The sequence below is a fragment of the Pocillopora verrucosa genome, chromosome 10 (genome assembly GCF_036669915.1).
Source record: "Pocillopora verrucosa isolate sample1 chromosome 10, ASM3666991v2, whole genome shotgun sequence".
Lineage (NCBI taxonomy): Eukaryota > Metazoa > Cnidaria > Anthozoa > Scleractinia > Pocilloporidae > Pocillopora > Pocillopora verrucosa.
Genome location: NC_089321.1, coordinates 3,082,984 through 3,108,347, shown reverse-complemented (window position 1 = coordinate 3,108,347; position 25,364 = coordinate 3,082,984). Strand labels below are relative to the sequence as shown.

Below are 25,364 nucleotides of genomic sequence, written 5' to 3'. Positions count from 1 at the left end.
CCTGAACATTCTGGATCATGAAAACATTGTCGTAGATCAAATTACTTTTGCCCTACGTGACTCATCGTCTCAGGGAATAATCTGTATCGTTTGGTAAGTTATTTTAATTCCTGTCACCGAAACTTTAAGCTAACAGATCACGACTGTCTTGGCTTTAGGTCTTTGTGCGTTGAGCAGGTCGAGGAATTTAAGTGAAATTTCCCGTAACTCCCCTGAAATCCGTAGCATTGTTAAGCCTTGGCACCATGCGTGTCTATGGAAATAAAGAAGAACAAACAAAACAGAGGCAAAAAAAGGGAAAATTGGGAAAATTATACATTAGCTACCCTTACATAGCTCTTATTCCAAGGGTACCTTCTCTTATTTCACAGAAAAGAAATAATTATTCCGACTCTTTCGTCTATCAAGAGACCCTTGAAAAAAAATCAAATGGAACTAAGTTTGCGATCTGAGATATGGGGGATATTTCAGCCTCTTGTCGAGGAACTGATGAAAACGTGACCATTGTTATCTATGCACGTCATTATTAAAGTGCATTACCTTATCTTGTGTAGTTTCTTATTTACTCAAATCCCTGATTATGAAGGCTGGTTGGAATTTTTGAAATTTTGAATCTTTTGGGTATTTGACAACACTTGTGCACAACTTAAGGACTACGGAGTTATTTCGGAACCCCCGGTATCCGCTTTTTCCTCTTTTTTTTTCATTTTGCTTTAAGAGATCTTACGTAGGCAAGTGAAACTTAAGAGCATTGTACAAGTGTGTGATGAAAAATCCAATCCTAAGCCATGCATATTTTATATTACGTCATCAGTTACATCCATAATCCACAAGAATGGGTGTCAAATATACAAAGAGAAAGTAAGTGACGCAGTCGGAGGCTACAAAGTTTGATATATCATGATTAAATCGTTAAGAGGCCCTTTCATGGAACATAACTTATTATTCTCCTTGGATATCGATACTTTCCTTTCTCTCTAGACAGGCCTGGCTCAGGTATACTGGGAGTGATTGCAACCACACCTTTCCTTCGAGATAGTCTTCCTCTCCAGAAAGTTCTTTCACGTTCCCTGCCGCATTACAGAGTTCTTTGCAAAGTAAAGCTATCTCTCTCATTTGAATCATGTAGTTTCTCAACTTTACTTGTAATTTCGCCAAAGGAAATGCATTTCTACGTCTGCCACTGAGACCCAGTTATGGTCAAGATGAATATCACCTGGGCGCCGGTTTTAAAATCACCGTCTGAGGACAGGACGTTGTGACACTAAATATTTGTAAAGTGCTGCCGAAAGGTGCTCTTGCTCCAGTTTTCCTGTGCTTAAATTTTTTATGTGCTTCAATTTGAAGCTCTGAGCAACCTCTGAAGAAATTGCATGCTATTTTATACTCTTTTCCCTCGATCAGAATCGATCATGGAAATATCTAGGAAAAGTGATCAATTATTTCTCATATCCTCCTGTGTTACATTGGAGAACGTTGAAGTTTTGGAAAAAAACCAGGCTGTTTTATGCAGGTACCTAATTTCTTGTAAAATACTTTTTGTTTTTAATTGCAATTTTTTTTTATAATTGTAAGGGGAGAGACTTTTTTATCTTCCTTTCACATTTTACTTGCGTTTATATGAGAAAACTCTCAAAGAGGCGAATTTCATACAAAACAAACATTACTAAGTTGACTGCCCATGAGTCACACAGGTATATCTTTTCATTCCATTTCTTCAATATAATAGTTTCCTATAAAAAAAATTCGCTTTTTGTTTAAAGAATGCTTGGCAGATACAATTTGCGCCGCGACCAGCTTCTGATAAATCGACGAAACAAATATGATATGTATTCAATTATTCGAGACATCAGCCACTTCTGTTCAAGCTAATTTAACTATTTCAATTCCTTGGATGAATTATCAAATTTGCCAACAGTTCTTATGACCATCTCTATTCAGCCCAGACAAACAAACAAAAAAGCTGTTTTTGCACTTGTTTTAAACATGTGAACAATTCATACCATAAAGAAACAATATACTTCTTGAAAACTACCCAATTAACAAGAGACAAGGAATCTTGTTTTAAAAGACAGTTCCAAAAGTGCTCCCGATGTAAATTCAGCTGATCACATGAAAATTACATCGAGAGGGTATCAATGGGGTGATGGATTTTTCGGTTAACGGTTAAAATTGGCTATTTTACGGCTAACAATTGATTTCTTCAATCACAGCTAAATGAAAAATGTCTGCGCTTAACTTTTTTTATGACCTAGAGACCCTTTGTGCTTTTTCTGGGCCCAGCCTAAAAAACCTTTTCGTTTAATTCAGTCTCAGAGTTTTATACCCCCTCAACCGGCGTCCTGAATTATGTTTAATCATGCCTATCTTATTTTATGTTGAACTTGCGGAGCCCTTACCCCTAAGATATTGCACTTAGATTTAGGACGTTATTTTTCACTTCACTCTTTAACAGATTCTATCAGGTCAAAACAAGCGTCTTTTGGATTGTTTCCAAAAAGCCCACGATGTTCCCAAGCAAGGCTCGCATTATTAAAAATAAACTAGAAACAGCTGGAGCGGATATCAAGAGAGATAAGTTACTACTGGCAAGTAAGCATCACGCGAAGTTTTAAACCATCTGCACTGATCCGCTAATGAGAGGTCTACGATGGAAAACAAACATAATTAAAAGAAAAAAAACTACAAGCTATGACAATGAATTGGCTCTTATAAACAATAAAGAAGGATATGTCAATACCCATTTGTCTCAACCGCTAAGATTACATTTGACAAAGCCTCCTTCCGATTAGTTTCCTTTCAAACATTTTTCCTACGTTGCATCCGTATATGACGATTTTGGAAGTGCTGATTCCCGAAAATTTCAGTTCACTTGCCAAATGAGAGCACAGTGCCTTTTATGGCTAAAAGCTTGCCCGAGACATCTCTGAAACTCTCGATTTTGTGTTTGGAGGCTAACAACTGTGCCAGTGGAGAGGACTCGCTAGCGCGCCACGCCATCTGCATGTTTGATGTATGACAAGCGTTCATGTTCTCCAGCCAGAATTGGTTTAGTCGAAACTATCCTTTTTGAAGATCGCTTTAGAAAGACGGGAAATCTAGGTTCGGTCGCTGATGAAGGAAACTGTTTAGATTTTAATTTTACATGGGCGTGGGGATGAGATCACACGGTTCCGGTTCTGCCCAAAGGGAAGTTCTTAGCGACTCACCCACAGAGACCTTGTCCTTGAGCCGTGCCATAAACTATTTTAAGTCCCTATTAAACAAGCGGGCTGCTATATTTATGCTGTTCAGTATTTCATGAGGATTGGAACTTCCACTTCTGTGTGAGTGATTTTCACTGATTGGAAAGCTAAGTGGAAAACAGGAACAAGGAAATACCTTTTTGAGTATTGTCGTAAGATGCAAGCTCGAGTTCGTTCTTCAAGCTGGCCAGTGTCTGATTTAATCAACAGGGTTGTAGCAAAGGAATTACAAAATTATGCGAGAAAATTATGTTTCTGTATTTCAGTGCGTTGCAATTTTTGATCGATTTCGGTTGAAATCAAAAGACAAATAAACCACAGGTAACAAGTGCTTTTCAACGTCCAAATGTTCCATGTCACCCTTATCATAAGTGGTATCGGAAGAAAGTTGGTGTCCTAATAAAGCATACAGTTCAAGAAAAAGTGAAGCAATGTTCAAAGTTTCAAATGTGAATTCAAAGTGAACAATTTAACAAAGTGAGCAATTTTGGTGAATCTATAGATTCACCAAAAGGTCACAGAATCAAGGAGAGAATTCGTTCATGGTTCTGAAAGGCCCATTGGGGTTGTGATCGACATCTAAGATAAAGAAAGGCCATCCGTAAACTTAAAATTAGGGGATGACGGTGGCCAAGTGTTTCCCGGAATGGCGCCGTAAACAAGGAAGACAAGCAAAGTTATAGTTAAAACGGATATCGCTGTGTGTTGGAGTTTGAAGACTTCCCTCCGTTTCTTATCTTACAAAGGTATCCCACATACAAATATTTTTACGATTCCCTGAGCCATTCCATTGCTGTAACGTTAACATCGTAATCGGTACGTCCGTGAAACAGGAATGAAGTTAGTGATGGCCGCAGATATTATGCGGCATGCCACACCGCGTAGTTCCGGTCACGCCACATAAGTTCAATTAACCATGAAACATTTCCGACCGTTTCAGGGGAAATTCAAAGTTTCTTTAATGAACCTTTTTATCCAGAACCACTTAACCCACGCGACTATTTTCTTCGAGACAAATATTCACCCATCTAGAAGGGTTCATTTTAGGAAGTGGTTGCTTATCTACCTGTTTCAGGCTCTTGTCTTTCCGAGTCTTAATGTAATTTTCATACATATCTGATCTTAATCTTACTTTGCGGCAGGGTCCCGAAGTACCTCCCCAATCATTCTAAACAGTATATGGCAGTTTGCGGCCTTTCCCTTCATCTAGGCAGTTCGGAAAGCTGCAAAACACTAGAACAAAATTTGTCTTCCAAATCGGCACTCTTAATCCCCACGGTATCAACGAGCGCTTTTCATTCAACTAATTTATTCTTGTTTTCTCCTCACCATATCCCCACCAATAGGGTAGCTCAATTTTCTGCATATAAACCCACACACAACCCACAATTCCTCCAATCGCCCTGACGAAGGACTAACGCTCGAAACGTCAGCCTTGAAATACTTTAGGGTGGCTAATTTATATTTTCAATTCAGTTGTTAACACTAGATCACCAGGGTCCCGAAGTAGTCTTGTTGGACTCCTTTATTTGAAACAATTAATCAATAAAGCCTGTAGCTATTTCGTGCACTACCGCTTTAGTATTTTTTTTTCCTTTTTTAATTTTTGAGATTTTGTCTAAACGTTTTTTCATTATCTTATATCATATTTTCATGGTATTTTACATTGGTTAGCTGACCTATTTGAACAGGCAACTCTTGATTATAAACTACACAGTGTGTGGTATCTGTTCACGGTATCTTCTTTGTACGTCAATACAAAACGTTAGTACCAAGTCAAACGAAATGCTTTAAACTGAATATTTTATGTGTAGTCTTGTTTTCCTTTTCTGAGGGTGAAATGTCTTTACCCTCTATATTACTGAAAAGGCAGCGGGACCATCTAATCGGGGAAACTTACGAGCGATCAGCGCTCTCAAGATATGAGAGTCGGGCTAGCTCTGGCTGGGTATAATTTACCAAATACGACAATTGTTTTCTTAGAGAATATTATGATGATTGTTTTACAGAGTGGACACTATACCATTTAAGAGAGCGCAAGCAATCCTCATGAAATAACAGTGGCCTTCTGTACAAGGTTATTTTCATAGGTGCGTAGAGCGAGGTCATGCAACGATGAACACGAGAGTTTCACTCATGCCTATTTTGTTCGTGAAACTTCATTTTATCTATGATTAGTAACATATGTAGTTTCCACAGTTAAAGGTAGGGGACGGAATTGTGGCCTTTGCCATTCGAAAAAGACGAATTTCCAACGTGTTGGTATCTTGTTTTCTGTTGTTTTTGTTGTTTTATTTTTTCTGGCAACCCGAAGCGTTCTATAATGTTGACGAAGCCAATACGTATTCATCATTAGCCCCCGAGAAAATAAGTCTAACTTCTTCTGCAGTTTTGTCCCTATTTACTCACTGAAAAGATTGCTGCCATATTCTGACTGGAATAGAGGTTTAAACAGAGCACAAAGGTACCATAGTATCCCTTTGGCAGCGGGGCCAACAGAGTTACTCATAAATCAACTGATTGAAGCACCAGAAATAAATCCTAGTAGTTTCGTTATCTCTCTAACAATCTTCTCTTTCCGGAAGACACCTTATTTATGAATGATGTTATCATTAAGTTATGGACTAAGAAAAGCACTACAGAAGTAAACCTGAACATTCTGGATCATGAAAACGTTGTCGTAGATCAAATTACTTTTGCCCTTCATGACTCTCGTCGTCTCAGGGAATAATCTGTATCGTTTGGTAAGTTATTTTAATTCCTGTCACCGAAACTTTAAGCTAACAGATCACGACTGTCTTGGCTTTAGGTCTTTGTGCGTTGAGCAGGTCGAGGAATTTGAGTGAAATTTCCCGTAACTTCCCTGGAATCCGTAGCATTGTTAAGCCTTGGCACCACGCGTGTCTGTGGAAATAAAGAAGAACAAACAAAACAGAGACAAAAAAAGGGAAAATTGGGAAAATTATACATTAGCTACCCTTACATAGCTCTTATTCCAAGAGTACCTTCTCTCATTTCACAGAGAAGAAGTAACTATTTCGACTATTTTGTCTATCAAGAGACCCTTGAACAAAAATCAAATGGAACCAAGTTTGCGTTATGAGATATGAGGGATATTTCAGCCTCTTGTTGAGGAATTGATGAAAACGTGACCATTGTTATCTATGCACGTCATTATTAAAGTGCCTTACCTCATCTTGTGTAGTTTGTTATTTACTCAAATCCCTGATTATGAAGGCTGTTTGGAGTTTTTTTGAAATTTTGAATCTTTTGGGTATTTGACAACACTTGTGCACAATTTAAGGACTACGGAGTTATTTTGGAACCCCGGGTATCCGTTTTTCCCCTTTTTTTTTTCATTTTGCTTTAAGAGATCTTAGGTAGGCAAGTGAAACTTAAGAGCATTGTACAAATGTGTGATGAAATATCAAATCCTATGCCATGCATATTTTATATTACGTCATCAGTTACATCCATAATCCACAAGAATGGGTGTCAAATATGCAAAGAGAAAGTAAGTGACGCAGTCGGAGGCTACAAAGTTTGATATATCATGATTAAATCGTTTAGAGGCCCTCCTATGGAACATAACTTATTACTCTCCTTGGATATCCATATTTTCTTATCTCTGTTGACAGGCCTGGCTTAGGTATACTGGGAGTGATTCCAACCACACCTTTCCTTCGAGATAGTCTTCCTCTCCAGAAAATTCTTTCACGTTCCCTGCCGCATTACAGAGTTCTTTGCAAAGTAAAGCTATCTCTCTCATTTGAATCATGTAATTTCTCAACTTTACTTGTAATTTTGCCAAAGGAAATGCATTTCTACGTCTACCACTGAGACCCAGTTATGGCCAAGGTGGCGCCGGTTTTATCATCACCGTCTGAGGACAGGACGTTTTGACACTAAATATTTGTAAAGTGCTGCCGAAAGGTGCTCTTGCTCCAGTTTTCCTGTGCTTAAATTTTTTATGTGCTTCAATTTGAAGCTCTGAGCAACCTCTGAAGAAATTGCATGCTATTTTATACTCTTTTCCCTCGATCAGAATCGATCATGGAAATATCTAGGAAAAGTGATCAATTATTTCTCATGTCCGATTCCTGTGTTACATTGGAGAACGTTGAAATTTTGGAAAAAACCAGGCTGTTTTATGCAGGTACCTAATTTCTTGGAAAATACTTTTTGTTTTTAATTGCATTTTTTTATAATTGTAAGGGGAGAGACTTTTTTATCTTCCTTTCACGTTTCACTTGCGTTTATACGAGAAAACTCGCAAAGAGGCGAATTTCATACAAAACAAAGATCACGTTTAAGTTGACTGCCCATGAGTCACACAGGTATATCTTTTCATTCCATTTCTTCAATATAATAGTTTCCTATAAAAAAAATTCGCTTTTTGTTTAAAGAATGCTTGGCAGATACAATTTGCGCCGCGACCAGCTTCTGATCGACGAAACAAGTATGATATAAATTCAATTCTTCGAGATATCAGCCACTTCTATTCAAGCTAATTTATACTATTTCATTTCCTTGGATGAATTATCAAATTTGCCAACGGTTCTTATGACCATCCCTATTCAGCCCATACAAACAAACAAAAAAGCTGTTTTTGCACTTGTCTTAAACATGTGTGAACAGTTCATACCATAAAGAAACAATATACTTCTTGAAAACTACCCAATTAACAAGAGACCAGGAATCTTGTTTTAAACGACAGTTCCAAAAGTGCTCCTGATGTAAATTCAGCTGATCACATGAAAATTACATCGAGAGGGTATCAATGGGGTGATGGATTTTTCGGTTAACGGTTAAAATTTTGGCTATTTTACGGCTAACAATTAATTTCTTCCATCACAGTTAAATGAAAAATGTCTGCGCTTAACTTTTTTTTGTGACCTACCGTTGAAATGTTTCCATTGTTTGCGGCTAACGGTTAATTTGTTTGGCTGTTTTTCGGCCAACAGTTAACCCCATTGAGACCCTTCATCAACAGCTCCCCTGACATTCTGCTAAAAAAAAACCTTTTCGTTTAATTCAGTCTCAGGGTTCTATCCCCCCTCAACCGGTGTCCTGATTAATGTTTAATCATGCCTATCTTATTTTATGTTGAACTTGCTGAGCCCTTTTCCCTTAATATTGCACTTAGATTTAGGACGTTATTTTTCACTTCATTCTTTAACAGATTCTATCAGGTCAAAACAAGCGTCTTTTGGATTGTTTCCAAAAAGCCCACGAGCAAGGCTCGCATTATTAAAAATAAACTAGAGACAGCTGGAGTGGATATCAAGAGAGATGAGCTACCACTGGCAAGTGTGCATCACGCGAAGTTTTGATTCATCTACACTGATCCGCTAATGAGAGGTCTACGATTAAAAACAAACATAATTAAAAGAAAAAAAACTGCAAGCTATGGCAATGAATTGGCTCTTATAAACAATAAAGAAGGATATGTCAATACCCATTTGTCTCAACCGCTAAGATTACATTTGACGCCTCCTTCCGATTAGTTTCCTATGACGATAGTATATGACGATTTTGGAAATGCTGATTCCCGAAAATTTCAGTTCACCTGCCAAATGAGAGCACAGTGCCTTTTACGGTTAAAAGCTTGCCAGAGACATCTCTGAAACACTCAATTTTGTGTTTGGAGGCTAACAACTGTGCCAGTGGAGAGGACTCGCTAGCGCGCCACGCCATCTGCGTGGTTGATGTATGACAAGTGTTCATGTTCTCCAGCCAGAATTGGTTTAGTCGAAACCATCCTTTGTGAAGATCGCTTTAGAAAGACGGGAAATCTAGGTTCGGTCGCTGATGAAGGAAACTGTTTAGATTTTAATTTTACATGGGCGTGGGGATGAGATCACACGGTTCCGGTTCTGCCCAAAGGGAAGTTCTTAGCGACTCACCCACAGAGACCTTGTCCTTGAGCCGTGCCATAAACTATTTTAAGTCCCTTATATTTATGCTGTTCAGTATTTTAAGAGGATTGGAAATTCCACTTATGTGTGAGGGATTTTCACTGATTGGAAAGCTAAGTGGAAAACAAGAAGAATGAAACACCTTATTGAGTATTGTCGTAAGATGCCAGCTCGAGTTCGTTCTTCAAGCTGGCCAGTGTCCGTAGCTTTTGTATGGCCTTGTGTCTGATAAGATAATCTCTCAGCCCGTCCGTGCAAAGACTTGTTTGGAAGAGAACGCCTATTAGTAACTCGATTATCTGTGGAAACGGTAGATCTCTTGGTCGTTGTTGAAAGGTACAATTCGCTCTTGGGAAAATAAAATCCATACAATATTATACTGTAATCAAGTATGACTGAAAAAGTAATGTTTTAACCGCAATAGCAATTAGGGAGTTTGATACGATCACAGCATTCGACAAGAAATTGGCACTGAAGTGACGGATGCATAAATCAAAGATAGAGTTTAACTTTTAATCCAATTATTCCGATATAAATATCCATACTGATAGACTATTTCTTTACGTGGTACTCTTTCTGTAGCCGTTGAATAAGATCCGCATGATGTATCATTTGCGTGCAGGATCATCGAAAGACATTATCATTATTCTTCTTGATATAAGGTTAGGGTCTCCTCAGCTTTCGTCCATTCTCACCGAATCTTATCATGGCTTTCTTTTCTTGCACAATCAGAAAAAGGCAACTGAATAGACGTCAGAACTTCTGGTGAAGTCTAAATCAAGGTTTATAGGAAAATATAAGAATTTCATACAATTAGCTAAAAGCCATCCGCCTTTCAAGAAGCTCCCAACTTAAGCTCCGACATTCCTCTTACATATTTCTGGGAAACACAGGTTTCGGGTTTTATAGATTGTTGCTCCACATACAGGTTAAACCAATCATGAAGGATATGCCTTTAATCGGTGTAGGGTACCTGTACGACTGCCAAAGGTATTGCATGGTGATACCATTTATCCAGGAGGTAGTCATTACTTATAGTTGCTCCCTCTCAATAAAACGCTAATTATCACTAATCGCTTCATATCCCTATTAACCCGTAATTGGAATCCAGTAATCGTGGAAAATTTGCTAACTTTGGTAAATTTCTTCAGTTCAAACTGTTGAGGAATGCCTTAGAGTTGTGCTTCATTTGCCAATCTCTCAGAGTGGAAAGAGGGTCTGTGTTGGAGTTACCGGATATTATCAGAGTTAGGTGGGCAATAGGGCACGCCAAGAAAAATCGCATGAAAGAATTTTCAAGAGTTACACTTTAAGTCAAGTTTTAGCTTGCAACATTGGCCAATGTTACATTCTTTGAAAAAAAAAAAAAACGGGAAATAACACTCCAAGTGAACCCTATGTAGTTTACCCCCCTCTGCATTGAAACAAATCCCACAGTCGCACTGAATAATATGTTTCATCTGAGATCATCCGGTGCAGCAATGGCAATCGTTCCCGTCTTTGTCACGAAGGTCACGTCCGGAGAAGTTTCTCACTTCCGCACAGAGGATATAAAGAAAAAGAATCAATACAAATCTCAGTTACCCTCAACACACAGGAGCTTCAGTATTGTAGACCATTGTGCGTAAAAGATGGACTCAAAACTTACGGTGGGTATGATGGGCAAATTTAATATGTTTTTTTACAGCTTTACCGGACTTTGCTTAAAGCTTGTGGCACGCACATTCTAAAATAATAGTTTTTAACGAACCTCATTATAAGTCCCAATAGTTCACAGGTCTTCCTGATTGCTGGTTGGATAGCGCACCCCTGTAAGCTGTAGATCAATGCTATAAATCCATTTCGATAAAAACTTTTTGCTTAGTCCAGTTAAATATAAAGTGTTTTGATTGCAGATTTTAGCCGTCTTTTTGGTGCTTTTGGCGAACGTCGAATCAAGATCAACTGTTCGAAGCCTAAGCTCAGTTTACCGTGGACAGAATTGCAGAGGAGGAAACCTCATTAAGATTCATACTGAAAAATGTTCAACGTTTTCAGGAAAACGGCACTGTGTAGCAAAATGTGACGGTTCTCGTACTTCAGACCCTACGACAAGTAAGTTAGGTGTCTGAAATCTTGGTGACATGGAGCGCAAACGGAACTTCAAAATCATAGTATTGAAGCGGCAATTGACAAAATTTGACCTATGTGACTGACGCCAGTAAAAAAAAATCTTACAAAGAAGTAAATTAAGGGCAAGATGAATAAGTTCGTTGATTTTTCTAGTTCTTCAAGAACCGATTTTCACGAAGGTAAAGTTGATTTAGTGTATTTCCCATTTCAAAAAGCAAATTGAATACTTTACCATGTTTATCCTCTCCTTTTTTTTTTCATCGAGTTTTTGTTACACCAATATCAGTTGTAGTTTGAAACGATCTCGCAATTTATCAAAAGGATGTTGCCGTTTAATCAAAGGTAATATTTAGCGCCATATTTCGTTCATAATCTTGTTTTCCTCTTCCATTATCAAAGGAATTAAAATTGAGTCCGTGGGAGGAAGGAAGTGCATCCAATTCACTAAAAACGAAAACGGAACTCAATACCTATATACCTTAAAGGTCGTCAACGGGACCAATGTTGTTTTTGAGGTGAGTCAGGAAGTCTTTTGAGAATTGTTCGTGAGCAGAAGTACTCAACATCTCTGGCCACTCCTCAAGAAAACAGCTCATTTAGATCTTTGTTCTCGTACTTGAATTTGGGAATGGTAGACATAAATAAAAGAATGTAAATGTAAGTGTCACTCTGTCAGACTTCTAGAAGAATCAAAAATAGTCGCGAGTCTTGCATTTTCCACGAAAATTAGCATTGATATGTAAAGGTCACTTAAAGGTTTCAGTCGGGGAACAAAACAGTCTTAAAGTGGACTCATTCTGAATTACATAAACAATCGAATTGCTCTGCATTTCTTCAAAGTTGTGGACTAAAGTTTCCTTTTATGGCAAAGCTGAGAAAGTAGGTGGTACTCGTCTACATACCTTATTAATGCTCATTGTTCGTATTCATCAATTGAATGTTTATTAATGTTTATTGACATGTATTTTTGTTCTTCTTTCACAGGAAAGTGGTTGCCAAAAACCAATTGAGGACGGTTTCCTCTTTGAAGAGTCAGTAATAAGGATAAGAAGTGGAAACTCGAAACGATTTGTGTATAAAAAATACAACACCATGTGTCTAGCCACTGATTGCGACGGAAATCTTTCTCTAATTAGTACAACAAACAAAATTAAGAGCATGTGCAGGTTTCTTAAGCTTAAATAAGTAACAATCATCTGTTAAAGCTGATGGTAATGACGATAATCTGTTTTTGATTTTACATCTGTCCAGCACTTATATCGCGACAATAACAATTCAGGTAGCGTAAAAGTAATTTACAGAGGAGTTTAAAAGGAGGCTAATAAATGTTATTCATCTGATAACTCAGATGTGTGTCTTTAGCTTTTACTTGCAATTAATTATGATAAACATTCCCCAAGATTCCATGGGAGGGATCAGTCTTGGTGGCCCTAAAAATGGCGCGTCGACTTCCGGATCAGTAAGTCGGGTCTCCAGCGCCGGTCAGAGTCAACGTGCTTTTTCATTGGCCGGTTAAGTACCTAACTCTTACATTGCCTTTCATCTTCCGGGGATAAACAATATTTAGAAGAAGAAGAAGACTTTTATTTATTCAGGGTAGCCCATTGAGATGCCTCAAGCACTGCTATCAATTGGGGCCTGATAAAAATTAAAATGATAAGAACTACACAATCATGCTAATAAAAACCACATAATCTCAGGGAAACCCTGGCATAAAGGCTATGGACCAGCAAGATTAACTACTGCTTTTCTTTTAATTCGTAAGGCAAGTTCAGCCACCTACTGTTTATTTTACGTTCGCTCCAGTCTCTGGGTTATGATAATCGCAGTAATGAATTTGCGGGGTGATTATATTGAGAACGCAAAAATTTTATCTTAACTCGCTCTTTTTTCGTTTTCATCTTGGTTTTTAGTACTGTATTGTTTCTCTGCCTCCCCAGTTACAGTACCTTTTTTATGAATGACGGCTTTCCCGCCCAGTGCAAACTTCTACTAGAAAGCAAAAATAATTAGGTCAACATTATTTTCCTTTAGAAGCATGTGGATACAGGTGCCAGATCCAATTATTATCTTTTCATTTTTAAGATTTAAGGGCAAAAAATTTTTCATCTAGCACCCAGTTCACATTCCAAAAGGAAGCGCATTGGAGTTTCCTTCAGCTCTTACATAGCCTGAAAACGTTTGCTATTGATCAAGTCTAGATTTTTCTGCTTCTTCCTTAAGTGTTTATTTTTGTTTCGTCACCGAAATATGACAACAAATTAACTAACCACGGAAACGATACATCCTTAAAGGACTCTTCATATGATTGGAAGCGCTTGTTCTCTGTTTCTACTGATTCCCTTCTTTAAAAAAGCACACGATACTTAAACTGATTTCTCTTTTGCTGGAGAATTTCAGATCCTTCCATCACGAATGCATTCTAAAACTCCAAACTTCTCTTGAGGAGATATGCAATGTTTTGACAAGGAACGACTGATGCGCTAAACTAGTGGAATTAATAACAACCTGAAGTAACCAATACAAGACATGAAACTTGACGGGCAGCACGAACGTAATTCCAGAACCATTAACATCTCCCCTGGCAAGCAATCAATAATTTATTGATAAGATCGCATAAACTAGAGGAACCTTAATCAAATAGGACATTTTTCAGGTCGAAAAGGCAATAAAAGGTAAGCCATCGGTATTTTACAGAGTTTGTGTTTCGTCACTGCAATGAATTTGAACTTCACCATTTCTTCCTACAACTTAATGTGTTTTTGTCAGTTAAAAAAACCTAATGCTGGCACCATTAGCATGATAAACCATTTCGACCATCCTAATATTTGGTGATGTTTATAAATCTCTTCCTTTGCTAAGAACCCTAATCTATATTTTTCTTCAAATCCGCAGGAACATGAAGGTCCAGTTAATTTTGTGCGTAGCTGTTCTTTTGGTAGCTTCCGCAGCCGCGAGGTCTCTCGAAGGTAAGCAGAATAAAAAAAAACAGTGCACTATTTACTTCATTTGACCTACATATGACAACTTCATAAATGTAAAACAATAATCCATGTAAAGTGTCAAGAACACAGATAGTCACAGTGCATATGGCCTGGACGAGGAATAATTGTGGGATACAAATCTTCCTGACAGAAGGGTAAATTGCTTGACAGCTATTCATACAATGTCTTTCTCGAAAAAGGGGAAGTGAAAGTTTATTCAGACGCTCTTTGGCCTTTGGTACGACAAACAAATATGTCTTTCTAAGATGTAATTTTCTCAAAATTGCCTAAGTTCAATACTTAAGTTTATCTCTGAGAGGAATGAATCGTGAATCGTTTAAGAAGCTAGCATGAAAATAATACCTCTGAAGCGATACCTCAAGTTATTTTTACTTAAGCGGTGAGCCAATGTTTTCCGTGGAGTTTTCGCGAAATAAATCTTTGCGGTAGATTTAAATTTAAACTGGTTGAGAAGTGCCGTATCTGTGACATAGAAATGATCGCATCGTTTTAAAAAACCATGAAAGTTACTCTGAGATATTCGGGTCAATTAGAATACTATTGACGTATCATGTCAAGGCAAAACGAAAGACGAACGATGACTTCAGAATACATCTGTAATCTTTAGGTGACCCCACTAGTTCCACTCTATCTAAGATCTCGGAAAAAAACTTGTAATGCGGGATCCTATCTCGAGTGAAATTCATCAACTGTTGATTGAAATATATGCAAGAGAATTATCTTCCGCTACCGCCATGACCACGATGATGGTCTGTTCCTGTTCTTTAGAGTGGAGATAAATCAGATTGAGAAGAGAAAATCTTTAGATTTAATTGAATTTAGAGTTTTTGGTACCGTCTTCATGGAAGTGTCTTTAAGTAAAATGATTCTGCAGTAACAATTCACCGGCTAAGTTTCCGTCGACTACTAAGAATAACTTGACGGGTACCTGATTTAAAACGGTAAATAAACAAAATGTGTTCAAAGAAGGTATTAAATTTTTCGTCCAAGTTTAAAATTTAAATTTTCCATATAGTCCATCCCTACTTCTAGACGCTCTGGAGCGTAATGGACAAGACATCCTAACCACTGAATTAAATCATAAGTCTTGAAGGCTGAAATGGCAATCATTTACCCCTATGATGTTTCCTCTTTGCTTATCGTAATGAAGTACTATAATATTGATATAGGTATTTAACAACAATGTCTCGCCATGTGCTCACCTTAAATGGTGACGGAACGATCAGTTGGGCTCAAAGTAGCAAGTATATAACATTGTGGTATTGATGCATGTGACGTTTCCTCAACTTTTTTCAGCCTCAAAGAGGTGTTGTCCACCACCTCCACCTCCCCCACCAGCCCCGCCTGTTGCGGGACCCCCCGGACCTCCTGGCCCTCCAGGAGCCCTCGGCTGCGCGGGCCCTCCAGGATCCACTGGTTGTCCTGGATGGAAAGGTGCTCCAGGAGTAGCAGGACTAGCAGGACCAATTGGACTTCCTGGAAAACCTGGTCTTAATGGCGCAGTCGGAGCACCCGGCCCGATGGGCCCCATGGGACCATCCGGATGCCAAGGACTTAAAGGCTGCCCTGGACTCAACGGTGCCCCCGGTCCAATAGGACCTCCAGGACCGCCAGGACCACCAGGACCCCCAGCTCAACCTTGCTGCGGTTAGGGTGCAATCCAGAAACAGATCAATCACCAAAACCTGACGCAACAGCAGACTACATTGAAGATAACTGAGAACCTGTTTCTGTATTAGTCCTTCTTTCTCCTTCGAGGAGACTCTACTTTCAACAGAAATCAATTAAAGATCTTTTTTGAATTACAAAAAAAGTGATGTACCCTCTTTCACCGAAACGTCTAAACTTTGCCTCCACTAAGGTGTTTCATAACCTTACACACAGAGTTGCTAGGGGACTCAGTTCACTCAGCCATATGATCAGATTTCAAGAAAAAGCTACACACATTTTCAAGCTCTCACCTATACATAGCTTATCAGGCACGTAAGGCTAAATTCAAAATATGAAAAACATCACACATACTTAAAGAGCCTTAATTAATAAATTATGCCAGAGAATATTTTTTTACCGAAAAGGCCCATGTATTCCACCACTCCATCTACCTCATAAACAGGACCCCAAAATCACTTCGACAAACCAACGGTTACAACCAGAAGTGACAGCGCAAACATAACTCGCTCGAAATTTAAGTAAGAAATAAATAAGAGCTGAAAGTTAGTTATCCAAGATCATAGGAAACAATAATTCCGTTTCTATTACATGAACGCATTACGGTGAAAGATTCCGTGTTCAACAAAGGGCAAGCAACAGCGGTCATATTATACACGCTAAAAAAAAGGCAATTATTTCCGATCTTAGCATGATAATGGTCGTCATAAACTACCAAATCCCCTCTTTTATCAGTAAGTGTGGTCTCTGAAAGACTATCATATTGTCGCCTCAGAAGTGACTCACCACCACTGACAACAATTTCTTTCAGAACTCAACTCACCCGGAATATCAGACCACACCGAACTATTTACATCAATGCTTGCAAACTGTTACAAAAATCAGTAACGGTAACATATTCCACACGATTCTTTACTTATCATGTCTTGGAGCGTAGTTTCGGGAGAAGATAGCATTGGAACTTTTAAAGCTTTTATATGAAGAAAGCTGAAGAAAGGGCGGCCACCTGTGTCCATTATAAAGCCAACTTACGCGCGGACAATTGAGATTTTATCCTTTTTCTTAAATAAAAGCCTTATCCGAAATAAGGCTAAAATGACACTTTGCTGAGCTGATGGTGAAGCCTGTATTACCGAACAAAAACACATCTTTTAATCAGTAGAACCCTTTGTGTCCTTAATCGAAGACTCTGGTGGCTAAAACTCATTATAAAAATCATTGTCCTTTTCGCACCCAAACGATAACCAAACCTGAGATGAGGTAAAAAACAAGAAAAGAGACCGTATTTAAAATAAATATTGTTGGATCTGATTAGACCACACACCTTTACATCATGTTTTTCTCCCTATAACTGTATTTCAGAATACTGGATAGAAACGTATGCAAGGAATTAGATAACTTACAATAAGAGTCAGACTTGAAAATGAACAAAAAGTAATACTAAGTATCTGTAAGATAACCAAAGAAGATACGAACGATAAAACTATCATCGCTTGAAATAAGGCATAAAGGTAAGAAATAGTGAGGCAAATGGAAAACAACTGGAAAAAATTCCGTAGTTTGCAAATAGTAGAAATGCAAAATCAAATCTATTACACCAAGTGCTAAGCAGGCACTCAAGAATTTCACACCTGTATCTGCTTGTTCTTTCACACCACAGACAAATGGTTTTGGAAACACAAGACACCCTTCAGCTTAAGGAAAAGACAAATATTAGGATATTTTTCTCCAATCATTTTTCAATTCATTTCTTAAAACAACTCACTCACCTAATGGGAATATTACTTCCCGGAATGTTTCGTCTGGTTAAGAAGCCAAGATTGTAGCGTATTATATGATCTCAGCAGTTTTAATAATTTAACAGTACAGGCGTATTCATATATACGATAGACGTCTCAATTGCTCAGACGGGTATTTGGTCTTTACACACCGTTTAGGTAAGTGTTCCCTCTAAGATATATCTTGAGTTTCGTTTTATCTGAAGACTCGAAAGATGTTTTTAATCAGCGTTTCACTTTTGAGTTACTTGATCTTCATCTAACCATAGACGATACGTGTCTAATACAAGAGCGAATATTCGCATCTACAAGTAGACTTAACAAAAAGCGTCCGACAGGCTCTGCATTATATGATATCTCTGTGTTAACTGATGATGAATTTATTTTGTTAATTGATTTCATCCTAAATTCTTTGTATTCAAGTCTACTTTCACGTCCTCCTAGACAGGCCTAAATATGAAAACTCAGCTGGTATGGTGTTTCGCAGTCATCTTCGTTGGCTCCGTGACCGCCAAGTCAATTCATAGTGGTAAGTAAGAATATTTCTCGATAATAAATTGCTCTAGTACACTACACTCATAGTGGAGACGGATTACGACCTACCAAGGTTTTACGAATCCAGATGCTAAGAGCTGGCGTACATTAATGCAATTCAAAAAATGTATTTTGACTTTCCTAATCCGTTCATCGTTTCTCGTCAAGTAATTAATAATTAAAGTAATTAAAGTGCCAGGAGACAATCTATCCTTAACCATAGTGGCACTCTTTAGAAATCAAATCAAATCGCGAGGACTCAGCAAAAGGATTATGTGGAATTGTTTTAGCTCAAAGACTTCACTGCCTATCTTTGTAGGCTCACTTGGTATCCAAATGACATATTTGCCAAGTTATGTGAAAGAATTGATTCTTGCGTACTTTCATCCCGCATTATCCGCTAAAAAAAATCCGTTTCATCAATACATTTAAATTGATACAAATTCCAGAAAACGTTGTTTTCTCGATATCATGATCGCGTGATAGCTTTAGAGTTTTCCAGTCTGGGAACATCTCATATGTATTATATGAATCTAATCTAAAATTACAAATGCGAACTCTTTTTCATGCCAAAATGAAATTCAAACAATCATGTTTGATCATCTCGACCACTAGCATTAATCTTAGCTCTGAGAATGTCCGTACAAAAAAAACCCAAGATAAAAGGCACAATTTACGTTTCAGGATAAGGTTTGTTTCATTTCATATACATTTTCCACGGTGGAGAAGTATCAAATATGATCAAAAACTAATTGTAGATTATATTTCAGTCGCCAGGCGATGTGGTTGCACATCTGCTGTTTGTCCACCCCCAGATGCACCTTGTCCTCCTCCACCTGCCCCTTCAGCACCAGTACCACCTGGCCCTCCAGGGCCTCCCGGACTACCAGGCTCTAACGGATGTCAAGGTCCTCCAGGGATGGCCGGTTGTCCTGGGCTTAAAGGGCCACCAGGCAGTGGAGGGCCACTCGGGCCACCGGGGCCTATTGGACTTCCCGGTAAACCTGCTCTTCCCGGTCCACCCGGGCCACCTGGCTGCATGGGATTACCTGGCCTCCCTGGATGTGCGGGAATGAAAGGACCAGCAGGACCAGTTGGGCCGCCAGGCCCGGTAGGACCAGCAGGACCACCTGCCCTCCCAGGCCCTCCTGGACTACCTGGAAAAATAGGCTGTGCTGGTGCTCCCGGATGCCCCGGTTTCAAAGGGGAGCCCGGAGCGATGGGACCAATAGGACCTCCAGGAGCTCCAGGAAAACCCGCTCTTCCTGGCCCTCCTGGCCAACCCGGAAGTATGGGACCGCCAGGTCTCCCCGGTTGCAGCGGCATGAAAGGATGCAACGGCAGTCCCGGAGCCCCAGGATTTGTTGGCCCTGCTGGTCCTCCAGGACCCCCAGGATCTCCGGGTCCACCAGGACCACCTGCTGAGCCACCGTGCGCCCCTTGCGGTGGTGGCTGCTGCGGTTAAATTGCGCATGCAGCCAAAACAGTACGAGTTATTTCAAGAGCGACTATTAAAGCCTTGTTAATGAGAGATGGAAAGGACGATAAGAAGATGTTTTTCACATCAAAATATTCCTTTATTTTGTAGTGCATGTCACGGTTGAGCAATAAAAAGGATGCTGACCCATTCTCTAAACGTAGTGTCATGACTGTACAGGGGCCGTATGACATTTAAATAGTAGTCCCACATAATTATAGGCAGTAGGGCTACCTTAAGTTAACTATCCTTACGCCCGATATCCGATTATGTTTTGACCCTTTGCACCCTAATATCAGTGTGCTTATACATTTCCTACGGTACTTACGAGGATGGTTTTTGAAAATGATCAGCTCCTTAGGAAGGCAATCAGTTTTTCTTTTTTATTTTCAAGACTCAGGAGTGTTAATGTAAGGAGAAAAGCTAGTCACCTTTTGGGGCTCAAACGTTAAAACACTATGTAAGGGTTTCGTCGTGCAGCAGGCCACTCGCATATCCCTATATTGAAATTTCTCAAGAAGTGAGAGAAGTATTTTAAAAAGTAGTTGTAAAAAATTTTCTCTTTCTCCTTTTTTTTTTTTTTTGCTTCCTAGAGAGTCCTCCTCCTCTCTCGGCAAACGAAAAAAATCGCAAAACACGTCTTGAAGGTCTCCAAAACCATGAATTAATTGCGACAAGCCTCGTTAAATTTACTTTGAAATTCTTTCTTATAAAATTTTGCCCTTTATTTGTTTTGCTTCAACTAGTAGGGTCTAGATGGCTGCATGCTGGTAAACTTCCTTTTTTCGTTTTTATGGACCTTTCTTAGCGTCGGTCCCTGAAAACTAGTTATCTTCTTCCATCAATGATATCCATTTATTCTAATAAATCTACCTCACGCTTGGTTAAGGCCACATAATGATATTTCGAAACGTTTTCTGTGAAGCATAACATTACCTAGGGTAGAAATCACCGAAAAACTAAAATAATCTAGAGCAAAAGGGGACGGATTAAGGATGCACCTAGAAAGGGTTAACACGGTTTGGGGGCTGTGTCCAACTCACACAAAAAACGTAAGCTTAACATTTCAGGATACACAAGGCATGAAATAGCTGTTCCGATCCTCCTCACAGACCACGATTTAACTGAGATATACGAGGCACGAATTCACTAGACGAGAAAGAATTTTTGTTCATATCAAATTGAGAGTTGAACTTTTAAATTTCATCAAATTATCGTTAAAAAATCTAACGCGTTAAAGAATACCAAAAATGCTTTCAATCTTGCTTGTGTTTGACACTGGACCAACAGACAAGAATGCAGTGACTTTCCTGCAAAACATATTTCAAAAACTTGCTGTAAAACAAATACACTGAGTATTTCTCTCCTTAACCGAAAAAGAATTCGTGTAATGAGTGCTTGTGTTCTTGAGATCCACATACAAACATCTCTCTAACAGTGATTTCCTGACTCGAAAAAACGGCTGTCGAATTTCTCAGTCATGGTGGGCGGACTGCAGTGAATCATTAGCAATACCTTTTCTGCACTTCCTCATTCATATAACTACTTCAGTTATTACAGTGGTAGTACATGGTAACATTTATTAAACGAACGAACAAACAGAGTAGTTTTCTTTAAAATCACTTTTGATTTTCGAGAGATAAGCATCAAGACACCTCAAAACATAGTTGAATCTATAAAATACAATATATATATTTTGTTAAAAAGCTTGAGGCTTCCTATGCGCATATTTAAACATATTTATGGAACCATGTTGTTCCATAGTCATTGCACATCTATATCTGAGCGTAAAATGTCTCTCAGCGAGCACAAATCTTGGACAATGGGAGGCCTTACTGGGAGATTAGGAACCAACAGCAGACATCTGAATTCTTTCATTTACAATTTAACAAGTTTGACACATTTAAAAAATAAAAAGAAACAAGCAAACTCTGTGTTTGACGAGTTGTTTCAATCATGCCACCCTATTTCTTAGGTGATAAAAGTTTTTATCACATGAAAATCTGCTTAAGGTCAGAATTTCTTTTAACAGCTCCTTTAAAAATTGGCTTGAAGTGGAAAATAACTTTGGGATGGCGTAAAGAAGCATTAATCAGCTAGCCGAAGCGTGAAACTTTGATAAATAAACTGTGCCAGAATCATTGGAACTCATCAGGATTACCTGTAATTACCAAGTGAAGAATGAAAGCACAACCTGCCCAAATATTTACCTTAGCTTTTCTGCTACTAATTTTCCTCTGTAAAATGAGTTGTAATCTTAACTGATGGTTTAATTTCTGTTTCACTTTCCTTATATTAGTGGTTCTTTTCATAATTACGAGGTTTAATTTTCACTTAATCCTATCATGTTACAGGTGAAGTATTTGTTAAGCAGCATTTAACTTGTCTTTAAGGCCAAATGGCAAAATGTGCCTCGCGTTTAAAAAAACACATTATCTTAAATCTGTTTGCAAACGGCCTTGTAATAGAGTGTCTTTAACATTTGTAACTCATCATTTTCCCGCACTTAGATTTTTACAAACAAAACTCTAACATTATCCATAATATTTAAAACGAGAATAAAATAGCACACAATAGACCCAAGTCAAGCGTGACAAAGTGGGCTTGACACATTACTATTTAAACCACTGCCCATTTTAGTGACACCAAACGAGTTTTTTTACAACCTAACGTCACCTGCTCGTTATGAAGTTGTTGACCAATCAGAACCCAACACCACCAACTTAGCCATTTAAAATTAATCACTTTCATGTCGGTAAATACTACTAGCGCATCAAAGTAGGTCACATTTTAACCGACTTTACAGGATAGGAAAATCGGTGAGTCTTACATTTATATGTTGCATAGTTTGAAACCAAGATTTTCACAGATTCGCTGAGAATTTTGATGGATGTTTCCTGTTATAAAGACTAAGCTATTTAAGAGTAGTCACAACATTATTATTTTGTCTATGTTATCTTGTTGATTTTTTTTAACATGACCGCGGTTCCATTTGATCTATAACATGATCGAATTCCTGAGATCGATTACCCTAAATCAAACACTTTCAAAGTTCAAAATGCTCCTTGTCGACCTTTTTCTAATATCTTTTTAGAACTACATCGCTGTGACTCTTCTTCCAATATTTCTAACTTAAACTTATGAGAAATAGCTGAGGATACAGCCTTACTTCATCTATTTCATTATTATTTTAGGTAAGATGAATTCCAAGATAATATTTTTATTTGTTCTTGCCTTCGTCTGCTACGCACATGCTAGGTCGACAAAAGGTAAGTTCGCTAGTTTATTTTGTAAAGTTTGAAATAGGTCAAACGTGAAACATAATAGCTTTGATAAAAAACAATTAAGATGTTTATCCTAAGATAATAAATCTCTGCCAAACTTTTGCAAGTCAAAATCATCAGCTTCTGCAACAGATTTTCGAAGCAAGAACCACGAATGCCTAATATTGAGAAAAATGATTCCATCAATTTTCGTCAAACTGTGTAATCTATTTTAGACCTTTGTATGGGATGATTGTCTAAGAAAAGTGACTTACTTAACACAAAGCACACCAGGTGGCATCAAATCGAAAAGAAAACCAGTTCTATCACCGAATACAATCCTAAATATAATTTAAGTTCGTTTCCCGCCAGTTTGAACTAAATTTTTCGACCCAATGATCTGAACCAATGAGAATTAATAATTTTAATGTAATTGGAACGATTGATGATTGTCATATTTCAGGACAGGAAGCAGCTTAGGAAGAAGTTCATTAATCTCGGCAGAGTTTTACTTATCGAGTTCATGGCCATTATCCTTTCGTATCATGAACCTTTTTTTTTTTTTTTCATCTTCTTCCGACGATTTAGACCGTAAAATTAGTTGATACCCGCCTGTCATAGCGAAATCATGTTAGCAGGTGGTACTTTTCTCAACAGCTTCTTTGGATTGAATCAATTGTTTTTCATTTGCCTTTCTACGACGAGGTAGCCTTTTACATTGCAACGTATTCAAGTGAGGAAGATTTCACTTCCATTTACCCTTCCTATTCATTTACTCCTCTTAGTCATATGAATTCAATTTAAAATGGAAACCTAAGTTAATTTATTATTTTCTGGAAAATGTGTTTACTAATAAGTGTGGATGCAGGTGGTCATTCAACTGTAGAGTGACTGGTGAGTTAAAAAGGCAGTGCTGTCACTGGAGTAGGGTTATAACGTTTCACGATGCTTGGGCGAAAGGTGCAATATTTTTTCTTTTGCACTCCCTTCATTTCAACAGGCTCCAAACGTTGTTGTCCCTGTTGTCCACCTCCTCCACCACCACCACCACCAGTTCAACAGGTCGCTGGACCACAGGGACCACCCGGACAATCTGGATGTTCTGGTCCCCCAGGAGCTCCCGGATGCCCAGGATGGAAAGGATGCCCAGGACCAGTCGGTCTCCCAGGACCTCCTGGTGCCCCTGGACCTCTCGGACCAGTAGGACCAATGGGACCTAAAGGATGCGCTGGAAGCCCAGGCCTCCCCGGTTGCCCCGGACTCAAAGGATGCCCAGGATGTGCCGGTCCACCAGGACCTCCAGGAGCTCCTGGACCTCAGGGAGTTCCCGGAGCTGCTGCCCCAGTCCCATGCCCACCTCCACCACCTACTCCATGCTGCCCTGCTCCCGCATGCTGCAAGTAATTGGTTCCTTTATAGATTGAAGGAATAAAAACGATCGACACGAACTTTTAATAAACTTCACTTTTTAAATCACAACAAAAACTGTCAGTGATTATTTTACCTCACGAGAACATTTCTAAAATAATGTCATCACTAGAAAGCTCAGTATACCTCAGCTACTACGAAATGAATAGAATACATGCGTGAGTTTCCTCCCCGACTGTCAGAGATAAATATTGAACATCGGCTAAATAGAGCTCACGCTGCTTTTTCTTTCAAATCATATGTTATGATCCCTTTGAGTGCATACTTTAAGAGGAAAAGTCCACATTTCGCTCCAGAAAATTCAGTAATGCTTATTTTCATTTACTTCGTGAGGCACAAGAAGACGCCAAAAGGGCACGGGAAACCACATCATTTGCACAAGTAAACCAAGAGAAGCAACGAGTTAGACAATTACATTTAAAAAAAAAAGGTTTGATTGTTTTAAAGCTTTTTAATCATGAGATGAACAAGTTTCACTTTTATTTTCCTTTTTCCCGAGCATACACTCTTGGACTAATTGGGTTTTTTGTTTTACCTTTCAGTGTTTTACTTTAAAAAAAACAGTTGAACAGCAAATACATGCTGTAGAGCTTGAATTCTGGGGAAAAAACACGGCAGCAGGGATGTAAAACACGATGTCTGAGTACAGTTAATAAACAAAGGAAAAATGAGACTTCGAGTTCTTCCTAAAATATATCGACATGTCGGCATTAATCAGTCAAAAGACTCCAAATTTATGTTGCTCCTGGATTCATATGATAGTGAATCTCATTGCCTTCAATTTTCATGGCTCTTTGGCCTTTCAGTATCATTGTTGCAGGTATTCTGTCTCGCCTTAATGCATCTATTGTTTCACATTTCACCCATGTAAGATAATCTAAAAGGGCTCTTCCTTTCTAATAAAGCAGGCTAGGTTATAAATTTTCAAGTCAACTC

At 38.6% G+C, this 25,364-nt stretch overlaps 4 protein-coding genes across 5 annotated transcripts; all 4 read left to right on the top strand.

Annotated features, from left to right (window-relative positions):
- Window positions 1-10,706: 10,706 nt before the first annotated feature.
- LOC131782124 (uncharacterized) lies at window positions 10,707-12,587 on the top strand. Its single transcript, XM_059098837.2, has 4 exons — window positions 10,707-10,812; window positions 11,059-11,257; window positions 11,675-11,790; window positions 12,260-12,587. Exons 1-4 carry the CDS (start codon window positions 10,795-10,797, stop codon window positions 12,458-12,460), a joined length of 534 nt encoding a protein of 177 aa, XP_058954820.2. The 5' UTR covers window positions 10,707-10,794; the 3' UTR covers window positions 12,461-12,587.
- A 1,261-nt stretch (window positions 12,588-13,848) lies between these two features.
- On the top strand, window positions 13,849-16,093 carry LOC136283842 (cuticle collagen 1-like). The gene is made up of 3 exons (XM_066173230.1): window positions 13,849-13,950; window positions 14,171-14,244; window positions 15,577-16,093. The coding sequence occupies exons 2-3, from the start codon at window positions 14,175-14,177 to the stop codon at window positions 15,930-15,932; spliced, it is 426 nt and encodes a 141-aa protein (XP_066029327.1). The 5' UTR covers window positions 13,849-13,950; window positions 14,171-14,174; the 3' UTR covers window positions 15,933-16,093.
- A 2,089-nt stretch (window positions 16,094-18,182) lies between these two features.
- LOC136283939 (collagen alpha-4(IV) chain-like) lies at window positions 18,183-19,795 on the top strand. The gene is made up of 2 exons (XM_066173531.1): window positions 18,183-18,255; window positions 19,031-19,795. The coding sequence occupies exons 1-2, from the start codon at window positions 18,183-18,185 to the stop codon at window positions 19,723-19,725; spliced, it is 768 nt and encodes a 255-aa protein (XP_066029628.1). The 3' UTR covers window positions 19,726-19,795.
- Window positions 19,796-22,485: 2,690 nt separating this feature from the next.
- Window positions 22,486-24,865, top strand: LOC131782084 (cuticle collagen 1). Of its 2 annotated transcripts, none has more exons than XM_066173229.1 (4): window positions 22,486-22,556; window positions 22,932-23,006; window positions 24,001-24,400; window positions 24,762-24,865. In XM_066173229.1, the coding sequence occupies exons 2-4, from the start codon at window positions 22,937-22,939 to the stop codon at window positions 24,811-24,813; spliced, it is 522 nt and encodes a 173-aa protein (XP_066029326.1). In that variant the 5' UTR covers window positions 22,486-22,556; window positions 22,932-22,936; the 3' UTR covers window positions 24,814-24,865. The 2 variants fall into 2 exon arrangements, with proteins under 2 accessions (XP_066029326.1, XP_058954783.2); XM_059098800.2 differs by having other exon boundaries at window positions 24,769-24,850.
- The last annotated feature ends 499 nt before the right edge of the window (window positions 24,866-25,364 follow it).